Raw genomic sequence first — 27,836 nt, 5'->3', positions numbered from 1 at the left:
GCTTTTCCTTCTGCTTTCCCTTTCAAATCCATTCTTTTGCGCGCTGCCAGGCTAATCTTCTCAGGACTTGTTTCCTCTTCTGTAAAATTATGGGGTTGGACTAGATAACCACCAAGGTTCCTTCCAGTTTGAAATGATTCTATGATCCTCTGGCAATATCATTCCTCTGCCTAAGATCCTGTAGTGGCTAATTAGTGATTACAGAGTAAGCCCAGCATTCAAGGCCCTCCATAATTTAGAATAACCCCACTTTTCCAGTCAGTCTTACTTCATATGACTCCACTCCTTATTCAAATTATATTACTGATCATTTCCCATATGTGTACTAGACATCCCTACCTTGGTACTTATGCTAATCTAGCATGGTGTAAGAGCACCAGACTCAGAATCAGAAAGCCTGGACTGGAATCTTGGTTGTGCTACCTAGCAGCTATAGGAACAAAGAACAGAAGAGGGATTCGAGCCATGATTTCATTGATACAGAGCACTTGAAGAGGAAATTCACTTAATCAATGCAGGAAGGCACCTCTTTTGCAACTCATAATCCTAGAGAGTTGCCCAGAGACTACATACATGATTTGCCCCAGGACATGTCATTCTTGAGAGTGGAACTTGAACTCAGGTCCTGATAGCTCTGAGGTGAGTGCTCCTGACTATGCTGTTGTCTCTCATACATGTGAATATGGGGAAATGAATAGCTCTAAGCCTCACTTTCCTAATCTGTAAGATGGGGGGTGAAAATACTTGTACAATGTATCCCATTTGGTTGTGAGAACTGTGTTCTGTAAACCTTGAAACACTATATAAGATCATAATTCTAATTATTATTTTATTTCTTACACTTGAAATGTATTCTGTCCCCTCCTCTCCCACAGAGAAATCTTTTAAAACACAACTCAAAGACAAACTCCTCCAGGAAATCTTCCCTGATCTGAGGTCACAGTGACTTTTCCTCCTTGGATCTCACAGCATTTTGCTTGAATCAATAAATTAGGGCTACTCACTACTGTAATAAGGGTTTTTTAGTGAGAGCTTGAGCATTTTCAAAATGAGAAATGATCAATTTTCCTATAGATATATGAATTATAATAGGCCAGATGCAGAAAAATATGAAGATTATAGTCACTGAACAAGCATGGTTCTGCCATTTAGGATAGACTCATAGCTCTAAAGAAGGGACCTGAGAATCCATCGAATCCAATCTCCTCATTTTACAGATTAAGAAATTGAGACCCAGGGGTGGCTAGGTGGCGCAGTGAGTAAAGCGCTGGCTCAGAGTCAGGAGAACCTGAGTTTGGTTCTGGCCTCAGACACTTAACACCCACACACAGAAAACTAGCCGTGTAACCTTGGGCAAGTTACTTAACCCCAACTGCCCTCCAAAAAGGCAAAAAAAAAAAAATTGAGACCCAGAGAGGTTAAATGACTTCTCCAAAGTCATACAAGTAAGTGTCAAAAGTGAGATTTGAACCTAAGACCTTTAACTCCAACTCTCTTTGTATAGCACTGTATTAACTATTTGACCTTGGAGAAGGTCTTGGTTCCTCATTTGTAAAATGATGTGGTGAATTAAATTACCCCCAAGGTCCTTTCTAGCTCCAGCATCATAAGATGCTTTGATTTTAGGAATGAGGTGTGGTAGCTGGGTCGTGTAGTGGATAGAACATTAAACTTGTATTGAGGGAGACCTGAATTCAAATCCTGCCATAGACATTTACTAGTTGTGTCCAAAAATAGGAGTCATGTTTAAAAAAAAACACACACTTCTAAAGTTTTTGTATTTTGTGTATATTTAGATGTGCATCTCTTGTCTCCCCTACAGAATGTAAGCTCCTCAAGGACAGGTACTGTTTCAGTTTTTGTTTTTGTATCCCTAGCACCTAATATAGTGGTGGCACATAATAGATACTTAACAGGCTATCACATGTTAAGTGATTCAGTCAGTATATGTGTATAAATACATGCATGTATGCATGCATGCCTAACACATAAGCATACATACGTATCGGACTTTTTGAGGACCGTCTGGGATACAAAGAATGAGACAGTCGCTATTTTCATGGAGCTTATAATCTAATGCAGAGAGATGATATACACAAACAACTTGAACAAAAAGTGATGCACACATGTATGAATAAAAAGCAGTTGTAGGATGCCTTCAGCTATGACTGCTACAATTCATTCCTTCATATCTGGTTTGAGGTTTTGATGGCCCTTTGTTATATTGTGTATGTAAGGACATTTGCTTATGATTTTTTAGCTACTCATGCTATTCTTATTCACTGAGGATTGTAAATGAATTGACATTGAATATACATGTGCATACAAACATTTATATGTAGCTGTACTGATAATTAAGGCCTTTTGCTCCTTGTGAGAATCTTGAGGGGCATTAGCAGTTGATCCCCTTTCCCTATAGAATCTGAGTTACCATTCATATGTAGATTCTCAAGGGCAAAACTCCATGAGCACTTCCCTAACCTTTTTTTCTCACTTGAGAGAACAACTCAAGTCCATTTTCCTGGCATTGACCAGGTAGTTTAAGAGGCTGAACTCCCTGGGCACACCTTGATCCGTATTGATCGACTACTATTCAGCTTAACTATGTGAGTTTGAGTCTCTTGGTTTGGGTTTGGGTTTGGGTTTTTTGTTTATTGTCTTATTTTACTTTTACCTTTGAAACCACCAAAAACATTTTCCCAATTATAATTCAGTAGATAAGTGTCTATCTGGGATGAAACAGCCCCATAATAATGGTACCATAAATAAGATCCTCCACATCCCCTTTCTATCCAACCTTTAATAAATTGGGAAACATTCTAGTCCAATATTCTAATCCTCCTCTACCAATTATTTCACTCAAAAGATCCCAAAATATGTACTGTCTTGAAGCAGAGGTAACAGTGAGCACTTTGTTTCCCACCAGTCACCATTCTGAAAACCCTTGAAAATGAGGGAGCATCTTTAACACACATCAGAGATAGTACTTTTCCCATTTAAAAAGGCGGGGGAGAGGAGGGGCTAGGTGGCACAGTGAATAGAGCACCAGACCTGGAATCAGGAGAACCTGAGTTCAAATTTGACCTCAGACACTTAATACTTACTAGCTGTGTGACCTCGGGCAAGTCACTTAACCCCAATTGCCCTGCCCTCCCCCCCTCCAAAAAAAAAAGGCGGGGGGGGGGATATCTGGGGAGCCATCTTAGAAGTTGTTACATCATCACCCAACTAGGACACAGATTTGGAGGACCACAGCATCCTTACCCATCTCTAGCTGACTTTATATAATGTATCCTAATAAATAAATTTTGGGCATATAAATCTTTTGCGTAGGCTATCTTTTTCTCTTCTCTTGTGCAGATGCTGGGTTGCCACATAATCACTCATTTGGAGAGGTATTTGCTGCCAGATATAGGAATTAAAATAGATGTTCTATCCATGTTCTATCCACTACACGACCCAGCTACCACACCTCATTCCTAAAATCAAAGCATCTTATGATGCTGGAGCTAGAAAGGACCTTGGGGGTAATTTAATTCACCACATCATTTTACAAATGAGGAACCAAGACCTTCTCCAAGGTCAAATAGTTAATACAGTGCTATACAAAGAGAGTTGGAGTTAAAGGTCTTAGGTTCAAATCTCACTTTTGACACTTACTTGTATGACTTTGGAGAAGTCATTTAACCTCTCTGGGTCTCAATTTTTTTTTTTTTGCCTTTTTGGAGGGCAGTTGGGGTTAAGTAACTTGCCCAAGGTTACACGGCTAGTTTTCTGTGTGTGGGTGTTAAGTGTCTGAGGCCAGAACCAAACTCAGGTTCTCCTGACTCTGAGCCAGTGCTTTACTCACTGTGCCACCTAGCCGCCCCTGGGTCTCAATTTCTTAATCTGTAAAATGAGGAGATTGGATTCGATGGATTCTCAGGTCCCTTCTTTAGAGCTATGAGTCTATCCTAAATGGCAGAACCATGCTTGTTCAGTGACTATAATCTTCATATTTTTTCTGCATCTGGCCTATTAAAATTTACTGTAAATAAAGAGGGATTTAACAAAGAACATTAGAGTATAGAATGTCAGAGGTGGAAGGAAATCTAGAACAGGAGGTTGGAGATAAAAAGATATAATCTAGTCCCAAGTATGTAATCTAGGGTAGGGGGAGAAAAAATATTTCATGTGTTTTTAATCAGCTGACCACTTTCCTTCCTCTCACAAATGGTATTGTTGTTGTTCGGTTGTTTCTGGTGACCCCTTGTGAGGTGTTCTTGGTAAAGACCCTGGGATGATTTGCCATTTCCTTCTCCAACTCATTTTTACAGATGAGGAAACTGAGGCAAAAGGGTGAAATGCCTTGCCTAGAGTCACATAGTAAGTGTATGAGACTGGATTCGAATTTAGACAGACAAGTCTTCCTAACTTTAGGCTCCGTGCTCTATGCATTCCTAAGCATAGCTCCTAGCTTTCCCTACAAATGGGAGTAGCTTATAAAAATTAATACTAAAAATGTCCTGTCTCTGATAATATGATCTGGCTACTTGTCTCTTCTTTGGTAAGGCAAAGAACCTAGTAATTAGACTAAAATACCTATAGGGTTGTATTACTCAGCAATCTTACTGCTTAGAATTGAGAGACCCCTCTCTCTATTGTCAGGTTGTTTCTGTTCAGAAAGCCCATCTTGTTTGTGGGCTCCAGGAGAACATGTCCTCTCTATGTCTGTACCTATCTCTGGGAGGAAGAAAGGACCAGGAATGACTGCCTGAGCCAGTCAGAAATCTGACAATGAAGGAACCTGGCTCCTTAGCAGGTCATATTGACTCTTATCTGTGGGAATAGGTCCAAATATATCTTCCTTCTATATAACAACTGAGAAAAATTAAATATCTTTATTGTAGAAAAGGTTATTTCTTAGCATTCCAGGTTACAAAAAGTAGAGGAAATTGTCCATTTCTCTCTCTACCTTAGTGAAGTACAAGACTTATTCATCAGGAAATTATTGTTGTTTTCTCTGAACTACCAAGAGTAGGGTCTGCCATATGGTTTTCAACTAGTCACCTTGATTTACGGGCTTTCTAAGCTGCTTACATGCCATCTGTCTCTCTTCTACAATTTCCTTTCAACCCCACCTATAAGCCACCGCACCACACTGGTGTCAAATGTACAAATAGGCATCTTGCCCCTTCACTGAAGTTTCCAAAGCTAACAACAAGATTGTTTTAACTACCTAACCACTTAGGAATTCAGACTTCTAGTCTAAAAGTGTCCAGAAATGGTACTGACACATTGATCATAATTCCTCAGTCCTGGATATCACAGGCATATGTCCCATACATTTAAATACTTCCAAGTAAATTAATTCAGAACACTGACCTTGGGACCCAGTTTTCACTTCAAAATCAAAGCTGCAAGCTGCTCTAAATCTATATAAGCACGAATAATTTTATTGTACTTTGTTTTGCTTCATATATATAACTTTTTTTTAAACAAACTGAAGTTTTGTGGCAATCCAACAACATGTGCTCAGCTTGTATCTTCATGTCATGTTTTCATAATTCTCACAATATTTCAAACATTTTCTTTATTATTATTTTTACAGTAATTTGTGATCAGTTTTCTTTGTTGTTATTATTGTAATTGTTTTGAGGTGTCATAAACCATGCCTGTATAAGACGATGAACTTAATGGATCAATGTTGTGTGTGTTCTGACTGCTCTACTGACTGGCCATTCCCCTCTCTCCCTCTCCTTGGGTCTCCCTATTTCCCTGAGACACAACAATAGTGAACTTAGGCCAATTAATAACTCTGCAATAGGCTCTAAGTGTTCAAGTGAAAGGAAGAGTCAATCGATGAAGAAAACTTTATTGTTGTCTTCTTTTAAGAAATTGCCGCAGCCACCCCAACCTTCGGCAACTGCCACCCTGATCTGTTAGCAGCCATCAACACTGAGGCAAGACTCTCCACAAGCAAAAAGATTATGATTCGCTGAAGGCTTAGATGATGGTTAGCATTTTTTTAGCAACAAAGTATTGTACATTTTTTTAGATATAATACTATTGCACACTTAATAGACTACAGTATAAAGTAAACAAAACTTTTATATGCACTGGGAAACAAAAAAAAAATGGTGTGACTCACTTTATTGTGACATTCACTTTATTGCAGTGATCTGGAACCAAACCTGCAACATCTCCAAGGTAAGCCTGTTCAGAGATTTGAGATTTCCAACAAAGTAATTTACTTTGTGTGAGAGAAGCAACCTTTGCCATTAAGAATGCACTGCATGTAGCCCTTTTAAAACTAAATTCCTATCAGTTATTTGTTGCATGAAGCAACTAATTAAAATTATATCATGTACTCTGCTTGCTTTTTTTTAAATGGCAAAAATTTGTCTTCCTCTTTCCTCCTTTGTTGAGAAAGAACTACAATAACCTCTGTTACAAAAATGATAGTCAATTTCTGCATCAGCTATGTAAAAAAGTCTCATTCTGCACTCCGAGTCCTTTACCTCTATCAGGAAGTGAATATTTCATCATCAGCCCCATAACCAATGATTATGGTTAATCATTATGCTGATATGTCTTTCAAAGCTGTTTGTCTTACAGCATTGTTATTGTATAAATTGTTCTCCAGGTTCTGCTCATTTCACTCTGCATCAATTCATGCAAATCTTCAAAGTTTCTCTTAATCTAGGCCCTTCATCATTTCTTAGAAAACAAAAGCATTTCATTGCAAATATATATGATGAACTGTTTAGCCATTTCCCAACTGATGGGCAATCCCCAATTCTTTACCACTACAAAAAAAAGCTACGAATATTTTTGTATATCTTTAGAGCTTATTTTGCTTAAGACTAATCCTTCTCTTAATATACACTCCCACTAATTTCCCCTTTCTCCCTTCTCTCCTTTCCTACTGATTGAAATGTTTTAACAATACAACTCTGTGTGTGTATATGTGTGTATATATGTGTATTATTCCCTCTTTTGACCAGTTTAGGGTGAGATTGAAGTGTCAGATGCTCTCCTCACCCCTTCCTCCTTGTTTGTATGGTCTTTATGTGAACATTCTAATTATGTGAGATAATTTTCTCCATCCCTCCTCTTCCTTTCCCCTCTACTAGGGTATTCCTCTTACATTCTTTTTTTAAAGATCATCAAAATATAAGAAAACCACTTTTGTCTAACTAGACGCTATGACCCCTGATAATGATACGGTTTAGGGGGTACACATATATTGTCTCATAGAAGAATGCAAAATTCATAGTAGTTGTATAATGGTAATATGGGGTCAAAGAGTTTAATGACTTTTTGGTTATGGTTCCAAATTGTTTTCCAGAATGGTTGAATTAATTCATAGTACCACCAATGGTGCACTGGTACCTAATCACTCTTTTTTTCCCTCTTACTGGTGGCTTAGAACTATGCAATCAGTTCTACATCTACTAGTTTCCCTATCTCAATTCACAAATGCTATAATTGCTCTCTGACAATGAGTATTAATATCCCGTGCATCTTAACATTGCTAGCTAGACAAAGCCTGGGGTGTCTTGTACCACTTCTCAATCACTTCCATGTTGATTCCTAAATGGAAGTCAACTGAGGTGACAGATCTAGAGATATGCGCCCAAAGGCCAAAATACAAGTTGGTGAGGGAGCCTCACATAAAGCATAATCACAATCACATATAATGATTCATAAAAGCACTAAATTATGCACTGACTCATAGTCACTTTTGGCTTCTTTACATTTCCTCTGTATAGTCACCACTCTGCTTGCAATATACTGTCACAAGCAACTAACCAAAGGCCATCTTCCAACTACACCTACTTCACTCCTTACCAGTGGCAGGGGAATAACTTGAAGCTCCTTTATATGCCAAGGGACTGCTGCCACTAAGAGACAGCTGCATGCCATTTTCACCTTCTATGCACAGCCTAATCAATTTCTAAGTAAGCAAGATGCAGTAGGAAGAGCATTGGATTGGGAAGCTGAACCCTTGGGTTCAAATCCCAGCAAAGAAAACTATTTGAGTGACATAGGCAAGTCATTTCACCTACTCAACACTGATGGGCCTCAGTTTCCACATCTATAAAATGAAAGGTTTGGACCAGAAAGTCCCTTTCAGCTCAAATTTTAAGATTCTATCATCTCAAGCCAGGCTACTTCAGAGTCTAACATTCTGGCTTAACACTCAACTAAGTCAGATCTTCCCATGAGCTTTTATAGATGAAGCTAAAAGGAGGGGAAAAAAAGAGATCTGAGATGACAAATTTGTCAGTGTTTTACCACATCTGAACTCTTAGCAACTTAATATTCCATATGATGAAGAGGGAAATGGCTCTCTGAAGGTGTCAGGCAAAGCAGTTGGATCCTAACACACTTCCATCTACTGCCTGGGGGTCAGACTTTCAGAAGTCCTGGGACATAACATCATCAAGCTCTGCTTATGCCTTTGGAGACTTTTAACCTTCTAACTATGTCTCCTTATTAGTGGAACTCCTCCCATCCACTGATATTCTTACTGGACTCATTCCCCAACGGGTAGTATACTCTCATCCTTTCATATTCTCCCCGTCCCAGTGATAGCGAACCCTAGCAGGGCAACAACTCTTCCCCAGTTTCTGCTGCATGCTTCCTTGTTCCCAGATGAGCTGCAGAGGCAAAGGAGATGGGAAGTTTTGAAGAAAAGTAGGCTGTCTAGAAACTCTCAGGTAGTTTCAGAGAATGGAAAACAACCTGAATGGAAAGATGAGGGAACTGGAGGCAGGACTAAGTTGGGTTAGTTGAGAGTGATCATCATAATTTATAGGGATAAACTTCAGTGATTCTCTATTGCCCTTAAGATAAAATATAAGCTCTGTTTATCTTAGGGGCAATAGGGAGCCACTGAAGTTTACTGAGGGAGGAGTGACATGGCTAGATCTGTGATTAAGGAAAATCACTTTGGCAGCAATGGAGAGGACAGACCGAAGTGGGAAGAGACATGAGGCAAGAAGACCAGTTATAAGACCACTGTAATAATTGAGATGAGAGATGATGAAAGACTGGATTACTGTGTTGGCTGTGTGAGTAGAGAGAAGGGGTCATATGTAGGAAGTGCTGAAGAGGTAGAAATGACAAGATTTGGCAACTGATTGGACACACGAGGCTAGTTGAAGATAACAATATTACTAGGGTTACAAATTAGGGAGACAAAGAATTTTAGTGTCTTTGACAGCAATAGAGAAGAGTAGAAGATGGGTAGGTTTGGGGGAAAAGAAAATGAGTTTTGTTTTGGTCATGTTGAATTTGAGATGCCATCAACACATTCAATTAGAAATGTTCAATAGCAATTAGTGATGAAGAACTGAGGTTTAGGGGGGAGACTTGGGCTACATAGGGGTGTATGTGTATATCTATGTGTGTATATACACGTACATTTATATGCACATAGACACAACATATGCATATATACGTATGTACACAGGCAAATCATTAGAGATAATAATCCAAGTTATATGAGCTGCTGAGGTCAGAGAGAAAGACAAGAACAGCAGGACTAGGACAGAGCCTTGGGGAGGGCAGTCTAGAGTCATAACCTGGATGATGAGGCAGCAGAGGATACTGGAGTGCTGGTGAGGAAGAGGACAACAGATCACACTTACATAAAACTGCTTAGAGTTTACAAAGCATTTTCCTTTCATAACCTCATGAGGCTGGTAGTACTTTATTATCTCTTCTCTCTCTCTCTCTCTCTCTCTCTCTCTCTCTCTCTCTCCTCATTTTTCATCTCCTCTCTTACAGTCTTTCTCTCACTCGTCTTCCTCCCTCTTTTCCCTTTCCTCTTCCCTTTCTCTCCCTCTCTCTCTCTCTCTCTCTCTCTCTCTCTCTCTCTCTCTCTCTCTCTCTCTCTCTCTCTCTCTCTCTCTCTCTCTCTCTCTCTCTCTCTCTCTCTCTCTCATTTCCTCCTTCACACCTTTCTTTTTTCTATCAACAAGGAAACTAAGGCTCAGAAACATATGATCTTCCCAGTGTTATATAGCTAATAAGTGAGTCAGAATTTGCATTTGGTTCTTCTCTTTACAACATAACCCAAACAGAGGTTATCCAGCATCTGCTAAAAGATCTTTAGTAAAATGGACCCCAATATCTCCCAGCGCACACCATTCTACTCTTGGAAAGCTCTATTAAGAAATTTTTCTTGGCATCAGACACTTGACATACTAGCCATGTGACTTTGGGCAAATCACTTAACCCCAATTGCCCTCCAAAAAGGGAAAAAAAGAAATTTTTCTTTATGCTAAGCTAACATCTTCTTTTGAACCAACACTAATTGTTACCAGATCTATCTTCTGGGTCCAAGAAGAACAAGTCTTATAACAACTTTCCAGGATAGTCCTTAAGATACTTGAACACAGGTATCAGAAAGAGCCTTGTGGAGCTGAGCCTTGAAGGAAACTGGGGCATCTAGGAAGCAGATGTAAGGTATGCACTCCTCATAGCTGGGCAAAGACATAAAGGCAAGAGATGGAAGGTCTTGTGTGGAAAAGGGCGAGCATGACATTTTGGCTGGAATATAGAGGATGAAGGGAAGCAGTGGGCAATAAAGCTTAGAGCAGTAGGTTGAACTCAGATTGTGAAGGGCTGTAAATACCAAACAAAGGAGTTTGTTTTTTATATAGAGGAGAAAATTAGTCACTGGACCTTCTTAAAGTAGAGGAGTGACATGGTCAAACCTGTGATTTAGGAAGATTATTCTGACAACTCTGTAAATTGGACAAAAGAGATGAGCTATTGAATGTAAGAAGACCAATACAAAATAAGTGATGTATGAATGAGGGAAGAGAATGGAAGAGATGTGAGAGTTGTTACATAGGTAAAATCAACTAAATTCGGTCAGACATAAAGGGCAAGGGAGAGTAAAATGTTAAGGATGACTCAGAGATGATAAAATCTTGGTACCTGGAGAGAAGGTGGTATCTTGGATAGAAATAAGGAAGTTGAGAAGAGGGAGAAAGTTTTCTGGTGGTGGTGGTAGAATATAATGAATTCTTTTAACATGTTGAATTTGAGATTTGTATAGCACTACACACCTGGAAATGTCCAAAGGACAGCTGGTGATTCTGGACTAGGGTTTAGGAAAAAGACAAGGGCTGGACATACAGATTTGGGAATTATCTCCATTGAGATGATAATTGAATCCATAGGAGCTGCTGAGATCAACTAGAGAATGGAAACAACCATTTATTAATTGCCTATTATTTTCCAGCGACTATGCTAATATCTCATTTGATGCTCAAAACAATCCTGGGAGGTAGGTGTTACTATTATCTTCATTTTATAGTTAAAGAAACCGAAGCTGACAGAATATAAGTGACTTGTCCAGGGTCACACAGCTAGTAAGTATCTGAGGTAGGTTCTGAACTCAGGTCTTCTTGACTCTAGATCCAACACTCTATCCACTGTGCTACCTAGTATATATTATATATATTTCTATATATATAGTATATACTATACCTCTGGTATAGTGCAGAGACTGAAAAGAAGAGGGTTCAGCACTGAGCCAAGGGGGACACCCCAGCCTGGAGAACATAGTTCAGGGAAACAGATGGCTGATGAATCAACAGCTTCTATCCAGGTTGAGGGTATAGTCACCAGAAAGGTCGAGAAGGATAAAGACTGAGAAAAAAAAAATTATTAGATTTTCCAATTAAGAGATTTCAGTTGAGTGATCAAGTCAGAAACCAGACTACAAAGGGTGAGTAAAAGGAAAGTGGAATCAATATATATAGGTAACTTTTCCCTAGAAGTTTGGTTATGAAAAGGATATAGGATATTACCCTAAGATAATGGTAGAGTCAAGTGAAACTCCTTTTAGGATAGGGAGATATAGGTTTGTTTGTAAACATCAGGGAAGGAACCAGTAACATGGAGAAAATGGAGATCAGAGAGTGTGGACTGAAAACTGAGCAGGAAAATTGCTGGAGATGGGAGGGGATGGGATCAGGGCCATAAATGGATGGGTTGAACAGGTGAGGTAAGAAGCTAGAGCAAAAATGGACAAAAAGGAGCATATCAAGGTATTTTGAGATTGGACCTCACAGTTATTGGCCTCTATTTTATTAGTAAGGTATGAAGTGAGATCCTTGAATAAGAAGGATGGTGGCATGGGTTGGCATGGGAGGCTTGAAGAAAGAAGAGGGCAGGGGGTGGCTAGGTGGCTCAGTGAGTAGAGCGTCAGCCCCGGAGTCAGGAGGACCCGAGTTCAGTTCCAGCCTCAGACACTTAATATCCACACAAAAATACTAGCCATGTAACCTTGGGCAAGTTACTTAACCCCAATTTCCCTCCAAAAAGCAAAAAAAAAAAAGAAAAAAAGAAAAAAAAAGAGGGCAGACGATCATACAATGAGAGCTTAAAGGGAATTCAGGAAACCGAGGTCTGGGAAGGTTGTGAAGGTTACAAGGTCACAAAGACACTAGATGTCAGGTGGACTTTGAATCTGGGTTGTCTGACTTCAAAGCCAAGTTATTTGGAACAGCCACTGAGAGAAGTGCCATGGAAGTGATTTTCTTAGCTACTTCTGCACACATTTTAGCACCCTTGCTAAATGACAAGCCAAGTAAAGACAAAGGCAGTGGTTGTTTTATAGTCTTTCCCCCTACCTGAGTGTGCAGCATGGTACTCTCTACACTACAGGCACCTAATAAATTTGTTGGATAGAATGACAGAAAAAACTAAATGTCAAGGGTTATTTACAAAGAAACTTCTTTGAGTTTAGACCCAGTACTCCAGTTATTTAATATAACTGTTTAATATATGTTTAATACATATAACTTTTGGGGGTCATTTAACACATATTATAACTACCATTACTTTTGGATGTATGGAATGACATCTCATAACTAGCACACAATTTAAAAATTCTTGTCCTGAAAAGATCTGCCTAATTTAAAATAATCAACAGTCTACTGAAAAGAGACATAGTATACAAAATAAAACTAAATAAATGTTTTATATAAAACCTCAAAGTTGGGAAGGACCTTAAATTTCATCTATTCTAACCTTTAGCTGAAGCAAGAATCTGTAAATCCTTCCTCTGTTTGAATACCACCAAGAATGGAGAGCTCACTAATCTCAGAGGTAGATTGTCCCATAGTTAGAAAGCTCTGATTGTCAGGAAGTTCTCCCTTAAGTCAAGGTGATATCTGCCTCCTTTTAACTTACACCCACTGGTTCTAGGTCTGTCCTCTGGGGCCAAGTGGAACAATCCCAATCCCTTTCCCGCATGACAGCCCTTCACATACTTCAAGGCAGGTAATATGTTCCTTTTAAGTCCCCTATACCTTGTCAGCACTCTCAAATGTGTTTATGTAAAGATATAGATACACTACACTATCCTTTGGCCAAACTAAGTTTTCTAGAGGAGCACTTCAATTCCACTGGGGAAAAAAAAGTGAGAAAGATATGTCACTATACTCGAGTGCTGTTTTCTCAGCGTCAAAAGCTGCCTTCAGCATCTCTGCAACATAAGTGAAATTCAGAAAGACACATGCTTTGGAGTTTTTTGTATCTGACGTTTTATGATTTCTTTGTGCTACACAGTGTGCCTGTCTTGGGGGCTGTATAATGTGATGGGGAAAATGGGAGAGACCTCTAACTGGCAGGTGAGTTGTTAGCAATGAGTGGTATACTGGCTGATTTACACACAAACCAAGTCAACTCACTTATTTGAATGTGTATGTCAGGGGGTCATATATGTTAAATTTCTAGAGAGAAGAATTTCACCTATGCATTAGCATTTCTGGTACCTTCCTTAAAAGTTCTAGGAAGTCACAGAATCACTGAATATTAGATATGGAATGTGTAGCTTAGATCATAGAATGGAAAACACAATATGCAGAATGTTAGATCTGGATGACCTCTTAGAATCAACTGTTAGGGTATTGAACATGAAATGTTAGAGCTAGAAGGGAAAATTTAACAAAAAAAACATGAATGATATTAATCATTTTTAACACATTGACATAGCAATTTACATTTTATAGGTGATTAAATGTCAGAACTAGAAAGGAAGTTAGAGATGAAACAGCTCAACCTCCTTATTCTATAGATGCTGTATATTTTCACTGAACTCATGTTAATGGCTCGCTTTCAAGGAAGAAGCACAAATATTAAAATTAACAATAAGCTTCCTCAGGATAAGCTCAATATTCCCAGTCTTATTTATAGTTGGGAGCAAGAGAAGTGAGGGAAAACATGCCTAAGTAGGGAAAATGGCAGAAAGAAAGGTTCCAAGAAGTAACTTCTTTATACCAATGAATTGTGACAGTGGGAAATGTCTGAAGTAAGATACATTAGATCAAATTTCTAACCAAAATTTCTAAGCCAAACCTAAACCCCCACCTGAGCACTTTAATAAAACACTAATATACCTCCATCGAGTGAATTTGACTTCAGTTGAGTAGGATGCAGATCCTGATGAAAATCAGAGAAAATGTTTCAATAAGGCCAGACATCAACTTTATCTACTGTGAAATTAGATTTTCTCTCTTTATATGTATAGAAAGTAATTGTCTTCCTGAGTTTGACAATAATATCCATGAACATTTCAGCAATATACAGAAATCTGGATTACGTATAAGGATTTATTTTATAATCCTGAAACGTTGCTGAAGATATTTGTTTCCAGTGACTTTTTTGTGTTTCTCTAGAGTCACATATCACCAGCAAAAAGTGAGTTATTCCTTTATCTATGCTAATTTTCTTATCTTATTGCTAGCAATTCTAACACTATGCTAAATAAAAGCAATGATAATGCTATTAATCCTTGCTTTATCCTTTATCTTACTGGGAAGGTCTTTAGGCTTTCTTCATTACATATAGTGTTGGCTTTTGGTCTAAGATAGATACTACTAACCATAATTAAGGAAAAGTCCATTTATTTACATGCTTTCTAGTGATTGTTTTAAAACAGAAACAGATTTTGGATTTTGTCAAAAGCTTCCCCAGTATTTACTGATACAATCATGTGATTCTATTATTTTGTTTTTAACATGGTCTATTGTGGTTACAATTTTCATTATTTTCAACCAACCTTACATAAATCCAAACTGGTCTTAGTGTATAATATTTTTATTACATTATTGTAGCCTCTTTGCTAATACTTTATTTAATTTCTTTGGATGAGTGTTAATTGGGGATACTGATCTATAGTTTTCTTTCTCTTCTTTGTTTCTCCCTGGTTTAGGTATCAAGACTCTATTTGTACTATAGAAGGAGTTTGGAAGAATTTCCTATTTCCCAGTTTTATAGCTTATGTAATATTGGAATTAATTGCTCTTGGAATTCACTTGTAAATTCACGTGACTGTGTTTTGGGTTATTTTTGGGGGGAGGTTCATTTATTGGTTATTCAATTCCCTTTTCTGATATCAGGTTATTTAATATTTTTATTTTCATAAATATCCATTATATATCTAAGTAATCAGTTTTATTGGCATATGCAAAATAGTTTGATAGTTTTCTTGATTTCATCTTCAGTTACGGCAAATTCTCCTTTCTTCATTTTTGATACAATTTGGTTTTCCTTTCTCTATAAAAAAATCAGATTAGCTATTTATTTTATTAGGTTTTTTTTAAATTGCCCCTAGTTTTACTTCTCAATTCATTGGTTCTTTGGCTTTCTTTTTCTTTTTCCGTTTTTTTTTTTGGGGGGGGAGTGCAGGGCACTTGGGGTTAAATGACTTGCCCAAGGTCATATAGCTAATAAGACTTTCTTTAACTTTTGTTAATATCATCTGGATTTCTCAAAATTCTTACTTTGTTAAATGGAGTTTTTCTAATTTTTAAAAAAACCACATGGAGATCAATTCCTTGATCTGTTCTTTTTTTGGTTGATGAAAGCATTTAAAGACATACTTTTTTTTTTCTATAATGATTAATGAGTAAAAGTGGCTTTACTACCATCATATTTTAGTATTTCTTCACATTAGACCTGAGAGGGAAATAGTGCAATCATTTTTCAAAGGAGGAAACTGAGGTTTGGAAAAAAGAACTAACTTGCTTAGTGTCACAGAACTAGTAAATGCCAGAGATAGAATTCAAACTCAGGTCTTCTAACTCAAAGTTCTGTGATCTTTTCATTATACTTTGTAATAAATACATAGATAGTGCTTCATTATACATCTTCAATTCAATAAGCATTCATTAGGCACCTGCTACATACAAGGCACAATATAAAATGATGAAAAATGTTCAAGAAACTTAAGTCTGATGAAAAGGGAGGTACGAGAGGCATGTAGATAAATAGAATACAAAGCAGAATGTGAAAAGACAAAAGGTGAGGTCTGACCTAACAATTTACAAAGGGTATATTCCATTTAAATATGAAGGGGTTACAATAGGCATCAGTAAAGAGAGTACACTGCTGAAATCATGCCACTGAAGATATATTCATTAATTTATGATTATTGTTTTTAGAAATGAAAAAGGACTTTAAAGATCATTAAGTTCAACCTTTATATTTATAGATAGGAAAACGGAAGTTTGGATAAGGAACATAAGATCACAGATTCAGAAGTGTAAGAGAACCTGAAATGTCACTTAGTCTAATCTTCTCATTTTATAGATGAGGAAGATGAGGACCAGGAAAGTTATATATGTGTGTGTGTATCTATCTATCTATCTATCTATCTATCTATCTATCTATCTATCTATCTATCTATCTATCTATCTATCTATCTATATCCAACAGTAGAAATCCAGCATTCTTTATATTCCTCATACCACATGTTCTCTAGGGAAATTGAATTATCCATTGTCACCCATAGCTATTAAGGGTCCAGCTGGGATGTAAATCTAGGCCTTAGATGTATAAATCCAGTATTTTTCCATTATATCATACTGTTACTGTAGGAAGAGACCAAAAGAAATGCAAGAGAGGATATTAGGCTACCATTAGAATTATATTCTACCTCTGAATGATCAAATTAGAAATCCATGTGCTGTCTGATAAGATAATAAGGCTTTGGCTAATAAGATTTCAACACATTCAAAGATGTTCATAGGAGCCAATCAGCAGGCAGCCAGCCACTTGAATTGCTGACTTTTCTGATTATCTCAGTTATAGGATGGACATTTTAAAGCTCTGAATTTTTATAATAACCAAATAATATTCAATAGCTTTTCCACATTTTGTGAAATGTTTGAGGCCCAGTCAGTTACAAGGCACAAAAATCCAAGTAATCTCGTTTCTATCTGCCCAGAACACCTAGTAGAGAAGCTTTAGTACTTCAGACCAATGTTACCTTTAGCTGTGCTAATAAAAATACTGAATGAAAAGGACTCAATTGTCAACTGTTGGTTGAGAAAGGCAAAGTCAAGGAAATCAAATTTTTAGATGATTAAGGATAGGAAGGCCCCCTAGCCAGAGCTGCTGTCTACTTTGGAACATTATTTTACTTTTCTTTTTCTCAAAGTTACTATAATTGAAAAGTCTGGTAGTATAAATGGAAATGGAATTTATACTGGGTTCAGGAGTTAGAGAACCTGGTACTGAGTATCAGATCTATAACTCACTAAGTATGTGACCTTGGAGAATCATTTAGCTTTTCAGGCACTCAGTTGTTTCAGTTGTAAAGTGAGGGATTTAGACTAGATAAATTCAAAGGTCACCACTTCTAGCTTTAACACTATTTCATAAGATGCTTTCCAGTTCTAACATTGTCTAGTCTAAGGCCCTTCTACCTCTAACAGATTAGTTCTTTGTTTTAACATGCTATTCACTAAGTTTCTTAAGCTCTCATGTTATATGTTCTAAAGTCCCTTCTTTTCTAATATTTTAAGTCTATGCTCTTTTTTTTTTCAATGCTAGAAAGTTAGTCAACCACTAGGTGTCACCCCAGGAGAAAGAATACTGAGTGACACATTTCTAAGTACTTAACTTTTTCATCCAATTACCTCTATAAATATCAAATATTTAAACAACAAAATATTAGGCAATTAAAATTATCTATTAAATGGATGTTTCGAAAAGAATGTAATAAATTTTGACAGTTTCCCCCGGCAACAATATTTACAAATGGTGCTAGTTCAACCTGCATTTGTCAAGAAATGCTGCAGATTAGAGAAATTGGGTTTTAAAAGAAAATAGCTTAAGAATTAAATTTTTTTTCTTTTTCTTTAGTTAAAATACCCTCAAGTTGTAGTGAGTTGTGGACCCTATGGAAATCATTCTTATAGAATGCAGATAAAGACTTCAAGCCTACAAAATGGCATAATAATAACTTTTCAGATTTCAATAGCATCTTAAGGCTTACAAAGAGCTTTCTCGACAGCAATCCTATGGGGTAGGAAGTACTAATATTATTAATCAAATTTTACAGATGACGAAAGAGAGAATTAAAGTCATAAAGTACCCTACCCATAATCACATATCCACTAAGTTTCAAAGTCCACTCCAAAGAGCACTGGATTTGGAATAAGGACATCTGAATTTCAGGCCTAGTTCTTCAGTTGATTAGATTGTGTAGCTTGGGGTAGATTTTTTTCAACTCCTCAGTCTTGGTTCTCTAATGTGTAAAATTTTTTTTTTCTTAAAGAGAGTATCACTCACTACTTCCACTGCCAACCTCACAGGATTGTTGTAAGGCTCTAACAAGCCTTCAAAATATTTTGAAAATACAAAGTGAATTATAAATATCAGTTATTATTGTTGTTGTTACAGTCACCTATGTGAAATTAAAGCCCCCAAATTATGAATTATAAAAAATTACAAAGGATATTTTCCTGCTATTATAAAAATTCCTGTAGACTATATAGTCTTTGTAACTCCAGCACTGAACAAAATGCCTTATATACAGAAGGTACTGAATAATTGCATGTTGAATTGAATAAGTCCTAGTACACTCTCAGAATTGGAACTCTTAGACTGGGGCGTTCAGAGGTCATGAATTTCCTCTAGAACCTCTGAACCAAAAAAAGTGACTTTCATAACCCAAATATAAAAATTTACACTTATAAAATTTCATTTTTTAGACTTGTTTCATTACCTTAGCCTACTGAGATATTTTTGCTCTCAGTTCTATGAACCAACATATTAGCTATCCATTCCCACAAATCTGATGGGCATATTATCCATGTTCTCAATCAAGTCACTGATAACAATTTTGAACAGGACAAGCTCAAGGAACAAAGTCCTAGCATTGCAACACTTTCAGTCGACACTAAGTTATGACTAAGTATTCTTTGTGTCTGGTGACTCAATTAGTTCTTAATTCTCCTAAATGTCTAAATCGTCAACTTCTAGGCTTCTTTACAATTATATCATGAGAGTGTTTGTAAAATAACTGACTGAAATCGAGGTCTAATATACTTATAGTATTCCTTTATCTAGTATTTGTTCAAGAATAGAAATGGGCTTTGTCTGGTCTGACTTTTTTTTTTTTTAAGCAATCAGGGTTAAGTAACTTGCTTAAGGTTACACGGCCAGTTATTTCTGGGTGTGGTGCTGAGTATCTGAGCCCAGATTTGATCCAGGTCATCCCAACACTGGAGCCGGTGCGCTTACTTGCTGAGCCACCTGGCTGTCCCTAAGCAATTGGGGTTAAGTAACTTGCTCAAGGTTACATGGCCAGGTGTTTCTGGGTGGGTGCTAAGTGTCTGAGCCCGGATTCGATCCCCAGGTCATCCTGACACTGGAGCTGGTGCTCTTACTCGCTGTGCTACCTGGCCGCCCCTGGTCTGACTTATTATAATGAACCCATGCTGGTTCCTAAGGATCACTACAGATAGTAACTAACTTTGGAGAAGAAAACAAACTACTGAATATAAATTTATTTATATTTATGATACATGAAAGCTATACATACCAAAACACTAGGGGCAGCCTTTCAGAGTTTTAACCTTTAAGCATCATAGAAGCTGATTTATGTTCCCAGATCCCAGAAAAGTAGATGAGTACTCTATCACAGGACAATCCATTTTCAAAGATGTATTTTGAAATCATCTAAGTGAATCATATCTCTTCAATGCCTAGCATTTTATAGCTTCTATTTTGACTCATAGAATTACAGATTCAGAGTTAGCAAGGACATTGGGAGTTATCTAGTCCAACTTACTACTCAAAGCACTTTTACTACAATGGACTCCACCAACACCTTGGTTGTTATTTTGCTGAAGCTTGATTACCACCTGTGATAGGAAGCTCATTACCTCTAAAGGCAGCTTATTACTGTAAGAAAATTATTTTATTTTCACTTAGATATCTGGCTTTCATTTGGCCACTCTCTTCTTAAAACCTCCCAGTACAATTTACCTCTGGACTGCCTTGTGACATATGGGTGACTGGTGTTATATCAAACAGAGTACAAAATATAATAATTCACACCAAGCTAGACAATCTTTTAGAATGTGCTTGGTCATAGACTGTGTGTTTATCTCCTAAACCTTGCTAAGATACAGAAGGGCCCATACCCAGAATGGTATTTACCAAGAAATGATTTTTTTTTTGCCAAAGCAAATTACTAAAAATCTACTATAGTGTGGAGGCATTTCTATCTGTTTTGTTAGATTAAGGACTTATAACAACGAAATCACAAATCTTTAGAAGTATTCTTAAGCTATGGTTTATATCCCCCCTAAAATGGTCACTTCCTCCTTTTTGAAAGGACCTAATTTGTGTTTCATGTCAGATATCTAGTCCTAATGAGTAGAAGATACAAAGAGCAAGTGGTGATCACTGAGGTGCAAGTATTTCTTCTGCACTATCCTCATTCCTGCAATGCTGATGGATCAGCTTAGCAAAGATAGGCAATACTGTGAAAAGAGTTTCTCTTTGTTGAAATTTTCCAGACAGAGGCTAGACAACCTTTTTAAAAGCAAGCAATCAATCAATCAACCAATCAATTAAATCAGCAAGTGCTTACTTACTATGTACCAAGCACAGTGGTATAGCAGGGGAAACACAGATAGAAATGAAGCTGTCTTTGCCTTCCAGGGGCTTACATTCTCAGCACATCAAGACAGACAACATGTAGGTATATATATATATGTGTGTGTGTGTGTGTGTGTGTGTATGCATGTACATATGTCATATTTGTATGTGTACATATAAAATATTTTATGTATACATAAAATAAATACAAGGTAATTTGTGGGGGAGGTACTAACAGTTAGAAGGCTGGGGAATGGCCTCATGTAGAAGGTGCCAGGATTTTGAAAGAAACTAGAGATTCTAAGGAACAGAGCTGAGGACAGAGTACATTCAAAGCATAAAGGGATAGCCTATGCCAAGGTACAGAAAAGAAAGATGGTAAGTGGAGTGTCATTGTGTAAAAACAAGAAGGTCAGTTTGACTGGACCAAAGACTGCATGAATGGAAGTAATATATAATAAAGCTAGATGGGTAGAGTAATGCCAGGCTGTGAAGGCAGTTAGGTGGTACAATGACTAGAGCGTTTGGTTTGGAGTCAGGAGGACCCCAGTTCCAATCTAGCCTCAGACACTTATAGCTGTGTGATCTTGGGCAAGTCACTTAACCTCTGTTTGCCTCAATGTCTTCAATTGTAAAATGGGGGTAATAACAGCACTTGCCTCACTCAAATGGTTTTTGTGAGGATCAAATGAGAGAATATTTATAAAGCACTTACAGTGCCTGGCACATTGAAGGCACTATATAAATGCTTATTTGCTCCCCTTCCATCCTGAAGGGTTGGAATAGAGAATATTTGAGAAATAGAGAAATTTGTATATGATCTTAGAAGTATTAGGGAGTTTATTCAGCAAGGAAGTGACATCCTCAGACCTGAGCTTTAGGAAAATCACTTTGGCAGCTATGTGGGGATGTACTGGAGAGGGGAGAGAGTTGGAGCAGGGAGGTCAATTAAGAGGCTGTTGAAACCATCCAGATAAGAAGTGGTACGTTAGGGTCTAAGGTAAGTTGGCAACTGTATCAGTAAGGAAAAAAGAACAGATGAGAAAGATGTTGTGGAGATGGAACTGACAAGACTTGGCAGCTGATGGGATATGTAGAGCAAGGGAGAATAAAAAGTCGAGAGGAGGTCCCTGAGGTTGGGAGCCTAGATGATGGGGAGAATCATGGCACCCTCAGCCAAAATATGGACATTGAGAAGGGAGTAGGGTGTTGAGGAATGAAAATGAGTTTTGCTTTGGACATACTGAATTGGAGATAACTATGGGTGATTGAAGTAAAACTGTCCAATAAGTTGTTGGTGATATAGCACCAGTGATAGGGAAAGAAGCAGGAGATATGGAGTACAAATCTGGAAATCATCCTCACAGAGATGATAATTAAACTTATGAGACCTGATGAAATCATTAAGAAAGTAGGTAAATAAAGGACTTGGAATAGGACCATGTGGTACACCTACAATTATGGGGAGAAATATGGATGATGAACCAACAAAGGACTCTGAGAAGTGATGAAAAGGTATGGGAGAACCAATAAAAGCCCACAGAGGAAAGTGTATCTATAAGGAAAAGGTTTTTACAAGTGTCAAATACTGCAGAATGGTCAGGAACAATGAGGACTGAGAAAAGATGATCAGATTTGGCAATTAAACAATTATTCTAACCTTGAAAAGAGCAATTTCACTTAAGTGACAGAGTTGGAAGCCAGATTGCAAAGGTTTGTGAAGCCAGTGAGAGAAGTGAGTGGTATACTACATTATAACATGAGCTTCCCACTATTGAAGTTTGTCATGCAGAAACTGGATATCCTTTTCTGGAGGATATACAGAAGATTTATGCTCTACATAGGGATTGGACAAGATGACACCTAAGGTCCCATCTCACTTTACATTTTTTGCTCTAATAGCTTGTGTTCTTAACTCCATTCTAATGCCAACATCCTGTTCAAATAATCTCAGTTTTGAAGCCCTTTCCAGTTCTAACCTTCTGTGCTCTTCCATGTCCTCCATAATTATCATCATCATCATCTTCTTCATTATATTTATAAGGCATTTTAAAGTTTGCAAAATACTTTAAAGATATTATCTCACTTGATCCTCACAAAAACTATGTTAGGTGTATGCTATTTTATGGATGAGTAAATTAAAGATAAGAGTCGTTTAAGTGGCTTTCCTATCTACTATGTCACCTATATATTTATTCCCTTACAATTTAAGATTGAATGAGCTTATGATTACAGTTGAGGACATTTTATTTAGGAGATTTCATGATATTGACAGGCATCATGGTACATGAGTTAAGCATGATATAGCAAAAGGAGCACTAGACAGAATCAGAAGTCCAGGCTCACTTATAAACTGTATGGACAAATAATTTGCTCTTCTATAACCCTTAGTTTCTGAACCTGTAAAATGGAGATACTAAAATTTGCAATTGCCTAACTAACTAGATTGTTGTTATGAAAAATGCTTTATAAATGATAGTGTTATAGAAATGTGGTCTGTAATTATTAATACAAAGGGGGTAAAGCCAGAAAGTGTTGCTTTCAACTCATTTATTCTCTCTAGGAGGAGAATTTTGGAAATTTTAGAGTATTCAAAAAACTGAACGTCCCCCCACTCTCTACTCCCAAAAGTTTAGACCTCTCACCTACAATTTTGTCTTTAAAACTGAAGGTGACATGATTTGCAGATGAACAATTAAATTATTTGTCTCTTCCTGCCCCTTCTAGTCATAAAAAAACCCCAGTCTTAACTAGTTAATCTCTTACACCCATCAGAGCTGCACACACGCTGCTACTCCAAGAGTTGCCTGGCAACAGGCAGGAGGCGTGTCAGAGAGCAAGAAAGGCCCAAATAAATGAACGGAAGTCTGGGCAACCGCTTGACATGGATAAAGGAGTTTTTTTTCACCCCACATTGGGCTGCCAGGAGGGTTTTAGATTTGTCATTTGTATGGAAAAGAAAGAAGTTGGCTCTACTTATATTTTCCTGGGTTTCACACCTGATGTTCCTCTGAGTAACCCATAAATAGAGAATGCACATTCATTATTTGGAAATGCCCTCCCCTTTGCCAGACTGAAGAAACATAGAAGTCTTTGGATAGGATGGCATTTGTTTGTTTTTGCCAATACATATTCATACAATGTCTATACATTTCTAAGTTCATAGAACTTATTGACTGTTAGAGAAGAAAATATTTCAGAACACAAATTAATAAACTGCAGGATGGATTTTAGGACATTCCATGTAAGGACACAAGATGGTAGAATTGGTAGGCACACTGGAACACAGAATGATTGAGCTCAAGGTTACTTTAGAACAAAAAGAAAGACCTTTGGCCTTTAAGTTCCCTGTTTATGAATGAAGGGCACTGGACTAAGTATTTATCAAAGAACTAACATCAATAGTTCCCTTGTCTCCAAATGATTCCCAGCTATCAACTACCAAGACACTAGATTGGAGATATGATTGCAAATGTCTAGGATGTAAAGCAGGGACAGGTGAGGATAAAATTGAAATCTGAATCCTCTATAAAAGTGGAAGAATGAGGGCAATCTTGGGTCTTTCAGTATCGGTTTACTGGATTTCTTATTTGCCCTTGGTAGGGGTCCTTAAGATTTTAAACGCTGTGTTGCTGTGATGATGAGATGCTATGAAAATACTTCATAAACCCCAATGGCTGACTTAAGTCTCTTCCTGGAAAGGTCAGGCCTGCTTGTTAATTATGAGTTCAAATGTACCAGGGTAAATACTTCATCCCTAATAACACAAAGTGGCCCCTAGAACGGTTTCTGAATCATCTGTTTGATTGGTGGTTTACCTCCTAACCACCAGGTGGAACAATCAACAATGGAGCTTCCGTGGTTTTTCTTTCACTTAGATGCACATAAATGGTTTCATTTCAGGGACAACAAGAACTTTCCTGATTCTACCATGTCAGTTTTTATCCCTACTAGTCTGACTTCTAGGCCTAATGTGACTCCAACTTAACTTTGTAACATTATCTCACTTTATTCCACTTCACAGACTTCTGCTCAACTTGACAAAAGAGTTTCCTCAACTCACTGTCTTTTCCCATCTTCAGACCTTTACTCATACCATCCCCTACATTGGAAATACTTTGTCTCTCATTCTTCAGTGTTAAAATCCTACCCTTACCTATCCTTTAAGGCCAAGACTCAGCCTTTCCTGGTAACTTTAACATTATGTTATACTGCAGTCATTTGTGTACAGGCTTACATCAGGATCTCCCAATCAAAATGATTTTGCAGTTATGTCATTATAACAAAATTCTGCTGTAATGATATTAATCCTGTAATGTCATTAATCAAATGTCCATTTAGGTTGTCTGTCAAAAAAATAATATCTTTTTGATAATAGAATTTAAGACTCTCTAAAATATCATTATAACTTTTCTAGTTTCATCCTCTACAACTTTCCTCATGTCTTCTACGTCACTGCTAAGCTGTATTACTTTCTATTTTCTATTCTCTTCTTGTCTTTGTTCTCACTATTCTGCATCAACACTTTTCTTTCCTCATCACTGCTCTGTGACCTGATATATATATATTTGCCTTTTGGAGGGCAACTGGGGTTAAGTAACTTGCCCAAGGTTACATGGCTAATTTTTTTTGTGTGTGTGTGTGGGTGTTAAGTGTCTAAGGCCAGAACTGAACTTGGGCCCTCTGACTCTGGGGCCAGGGCTTTTACTCACTGTGCCACCTAGCCACCCCTCATAGATATTTTTACTTCTTTTAAGACCCTTCTTGGCTGCCATATCTTTCACAAAGCGTTCTGGCCCCACAATGAAAGTGACCTCTCTGTGCTCATATTTCCCAGAACACTTGGATCAGAATCCTTTTGCAATTATCTTACTCTCCTTTGTATCATAGTAATGTCTGTTCTTGTCCTTTCCCCTTATTAGAATGTAAGCACCTTGAGGGTAAGGTCTATGTTCTATCTTTTTAATTCTAGCACTTAACATAGTGCTTTGTATGTAATAAGTGCTTAACTGAGGTTAGCTGAATTCATTACTAAAGAGTCCTCTTTGTGGAACTGACCTCTAAAATGTTCCAGTTGGTTAAGGAAGTAAGATATGTTATGGTTGTTTCATATATCTCTCCCCAAATTAGATTGTAATTTCTTCAATGGTAGAATCACGCTTAGTGTACAAAGACTGGTACTAGCTTTATGTCTCTTTGTATCTTCCTTAGTCCCTAACACAGTGTTCTACACAAATAAGGAAGGAGATTAGTAAATAAACATAGTGGAATTAAAATTATTTAATAAACAATCAATTTATACTTTATACATGTATCTTAAACAGGTAATGGGAATGGATGATAAACCAGGCACAGAACTGAATAGGAGAAAGAGGCCAGTCTGAACTATATTTGGGAAAATGCAGTGTGCTTTCAATGATCTCAAATGACTTGATGCCACAAAAAAAAAAGCCCTTTTCTTAAACAACAGCATTCTCCTGTTGATGCTATATGGCTATGAATACTGGAACACTATAATCTTGGAAGAATTAACATCATAAATGATGCAAAAGGAAATAAAAGATGACTGCTGACAATTTCCGGTAAAATATGGAGCAAAAGAATGGGTCACAGAAGCGAAAAAAAAAAAAAAAGAGACAGTGGAGGTCTTCTCAATCCCAGAAGATCCTAACAGAATGAGAGGAAGTTATCCAATGGACTGGAGGTATTTGGGTGGAGGATTTATAGAAAAACATGGAGAAAAAGGTTATGGGAGAGTTGTAGTCTGCAAAAGAGGAAAGAGTCCGCACACTAGAAAAATCATATATCTATCAAAGAACCAAAGTGTGTGGCAGAAAGCCCTGACTTCTTAGCTCAGAAAATGGTACATTTAATTTCTATCTTTGTTCAAGGGTCAGGGGGATTCTGGGAATTTCCCATGGCCCCTATCACAAGTGAGTCTTTTAACCATGACTGAAAGTAAGGATATAGACTATGTCAAGAGGCTACTTACAGGTTCAATCTTCAATGCATTCCTGTAACTTCCAAAAAAAGCAGCCTGTGCCTTTAGAAAGGCTCTGGCAACACCATCCCCAGTTGTGGTAGAGACCTTCTTTAGCCTGTTCTTCAATGAAGAAACCTGTCAGTAAAGAAAAGGGAAGCATAAGTCAGTTGGTCAAAGCCTTGATGAAAAATCCTGGGTGAGTGACAATTTCTTAGTGATATTCTGAAAGATCAAAGGTATCACCAAAGGGACGGATTCTACATACTTCATAGACTTGTAGAATGTCAGAATTCAAAGGGACCTTAGTGCACAGAATGTTGGAGTTAGAAGAAACAGAAGTCAGTCAACAAATGTTTATTAAGTGCTTACTATGTGCCAGTTTTTGTGCTAAATGCTGGGGATACAAAAGAAAGGTAAAATGGATCCTGTCCTTAAGGAGTTTGCATTCTTACTGGGTCATCTGATTTGACCCCTTCATTAAACAGTTGAAGAAACAGAGAGACAGAGAACTTAAATGAATAAAGGTCACTTGTATATTAAGTAACAGACCTTGAGTCTTCCACAAAGAATATTCTTTTCATAGGAGAGCCATGATGAAATGAGATTTCAGGCCCCTCTCCATTGGTTCCTCCCATATTGCCCTCAAATATATGCTTAAGTTTCTCCAATCTTAAAAAAAAAACAAACTCAATTTCCTTTCCCCTAAGCCACTAGACATCACCATCCCCACAAACTATTGTCTTCTATCTCTCCTCACTTGCTCAACGAAACTCCTAGGAAATAGTTATCTATACCCAGTTCCTCCACTTCCCTCCTCTTATTCACTCCTCAACCCTCTTCCATCTGGTTTCCAATATCATCACCCCACTGAAATGACTCTCTCCTAAAGTTACCAATCAATGCTCTCTCTCTCTCTCTCTCTCTCTCTCTCTCTCTCTCTCTCTCT

The 27,836-nt window shown here is 37.5% G+C and overlaps 1 protein-coding gene across 1 annotated transcript in view; it reads right to left on the bottom strand.

The window, feature by feature from the left end:
• The window catches only part of DENND1A (DENN domain containing 1A), a gene marked incomplete at its 5' end in the record, with an annotated part of 386,178 nt that overhangs the window by 178,851 nt on the left and 179,491 nt on the right, over positions 1-27,836 (bottom strand). Inside the window, one exon of the mRNA XM_069073945.1 lies at positions 26,900-27,025. Within this exon, the coding sequence (XP_068930046.1) occupies positions 26,900-27,025 (126 nt within the window). The remainder of the gene's footprint in view (positions 1-26,899; positions 27,026-27,836) is intronic.

The sequence above is a fragment of the Petaurus breviceps genome, unplaced genomic scaffold (genome assembly GCF_028583685.1).
Source record: "Petaurus breviceps papuanus isolate PSGF00001 unplaced genomic scaffold, PetGlider_PUasm1.0 90879, whole genome shotgun sequence".
NCBI classification, from domain to species: Eukaryota; Metazoa; Chordata; class Mammalia; order Diprotodontia; family Petauridae; genus Petaurus; species Petaurus breviceps.
Note: the sequence above shows the minus strand (reverse complement) of the source record. Positions and strands in the feature narration are given on the sequence as shown.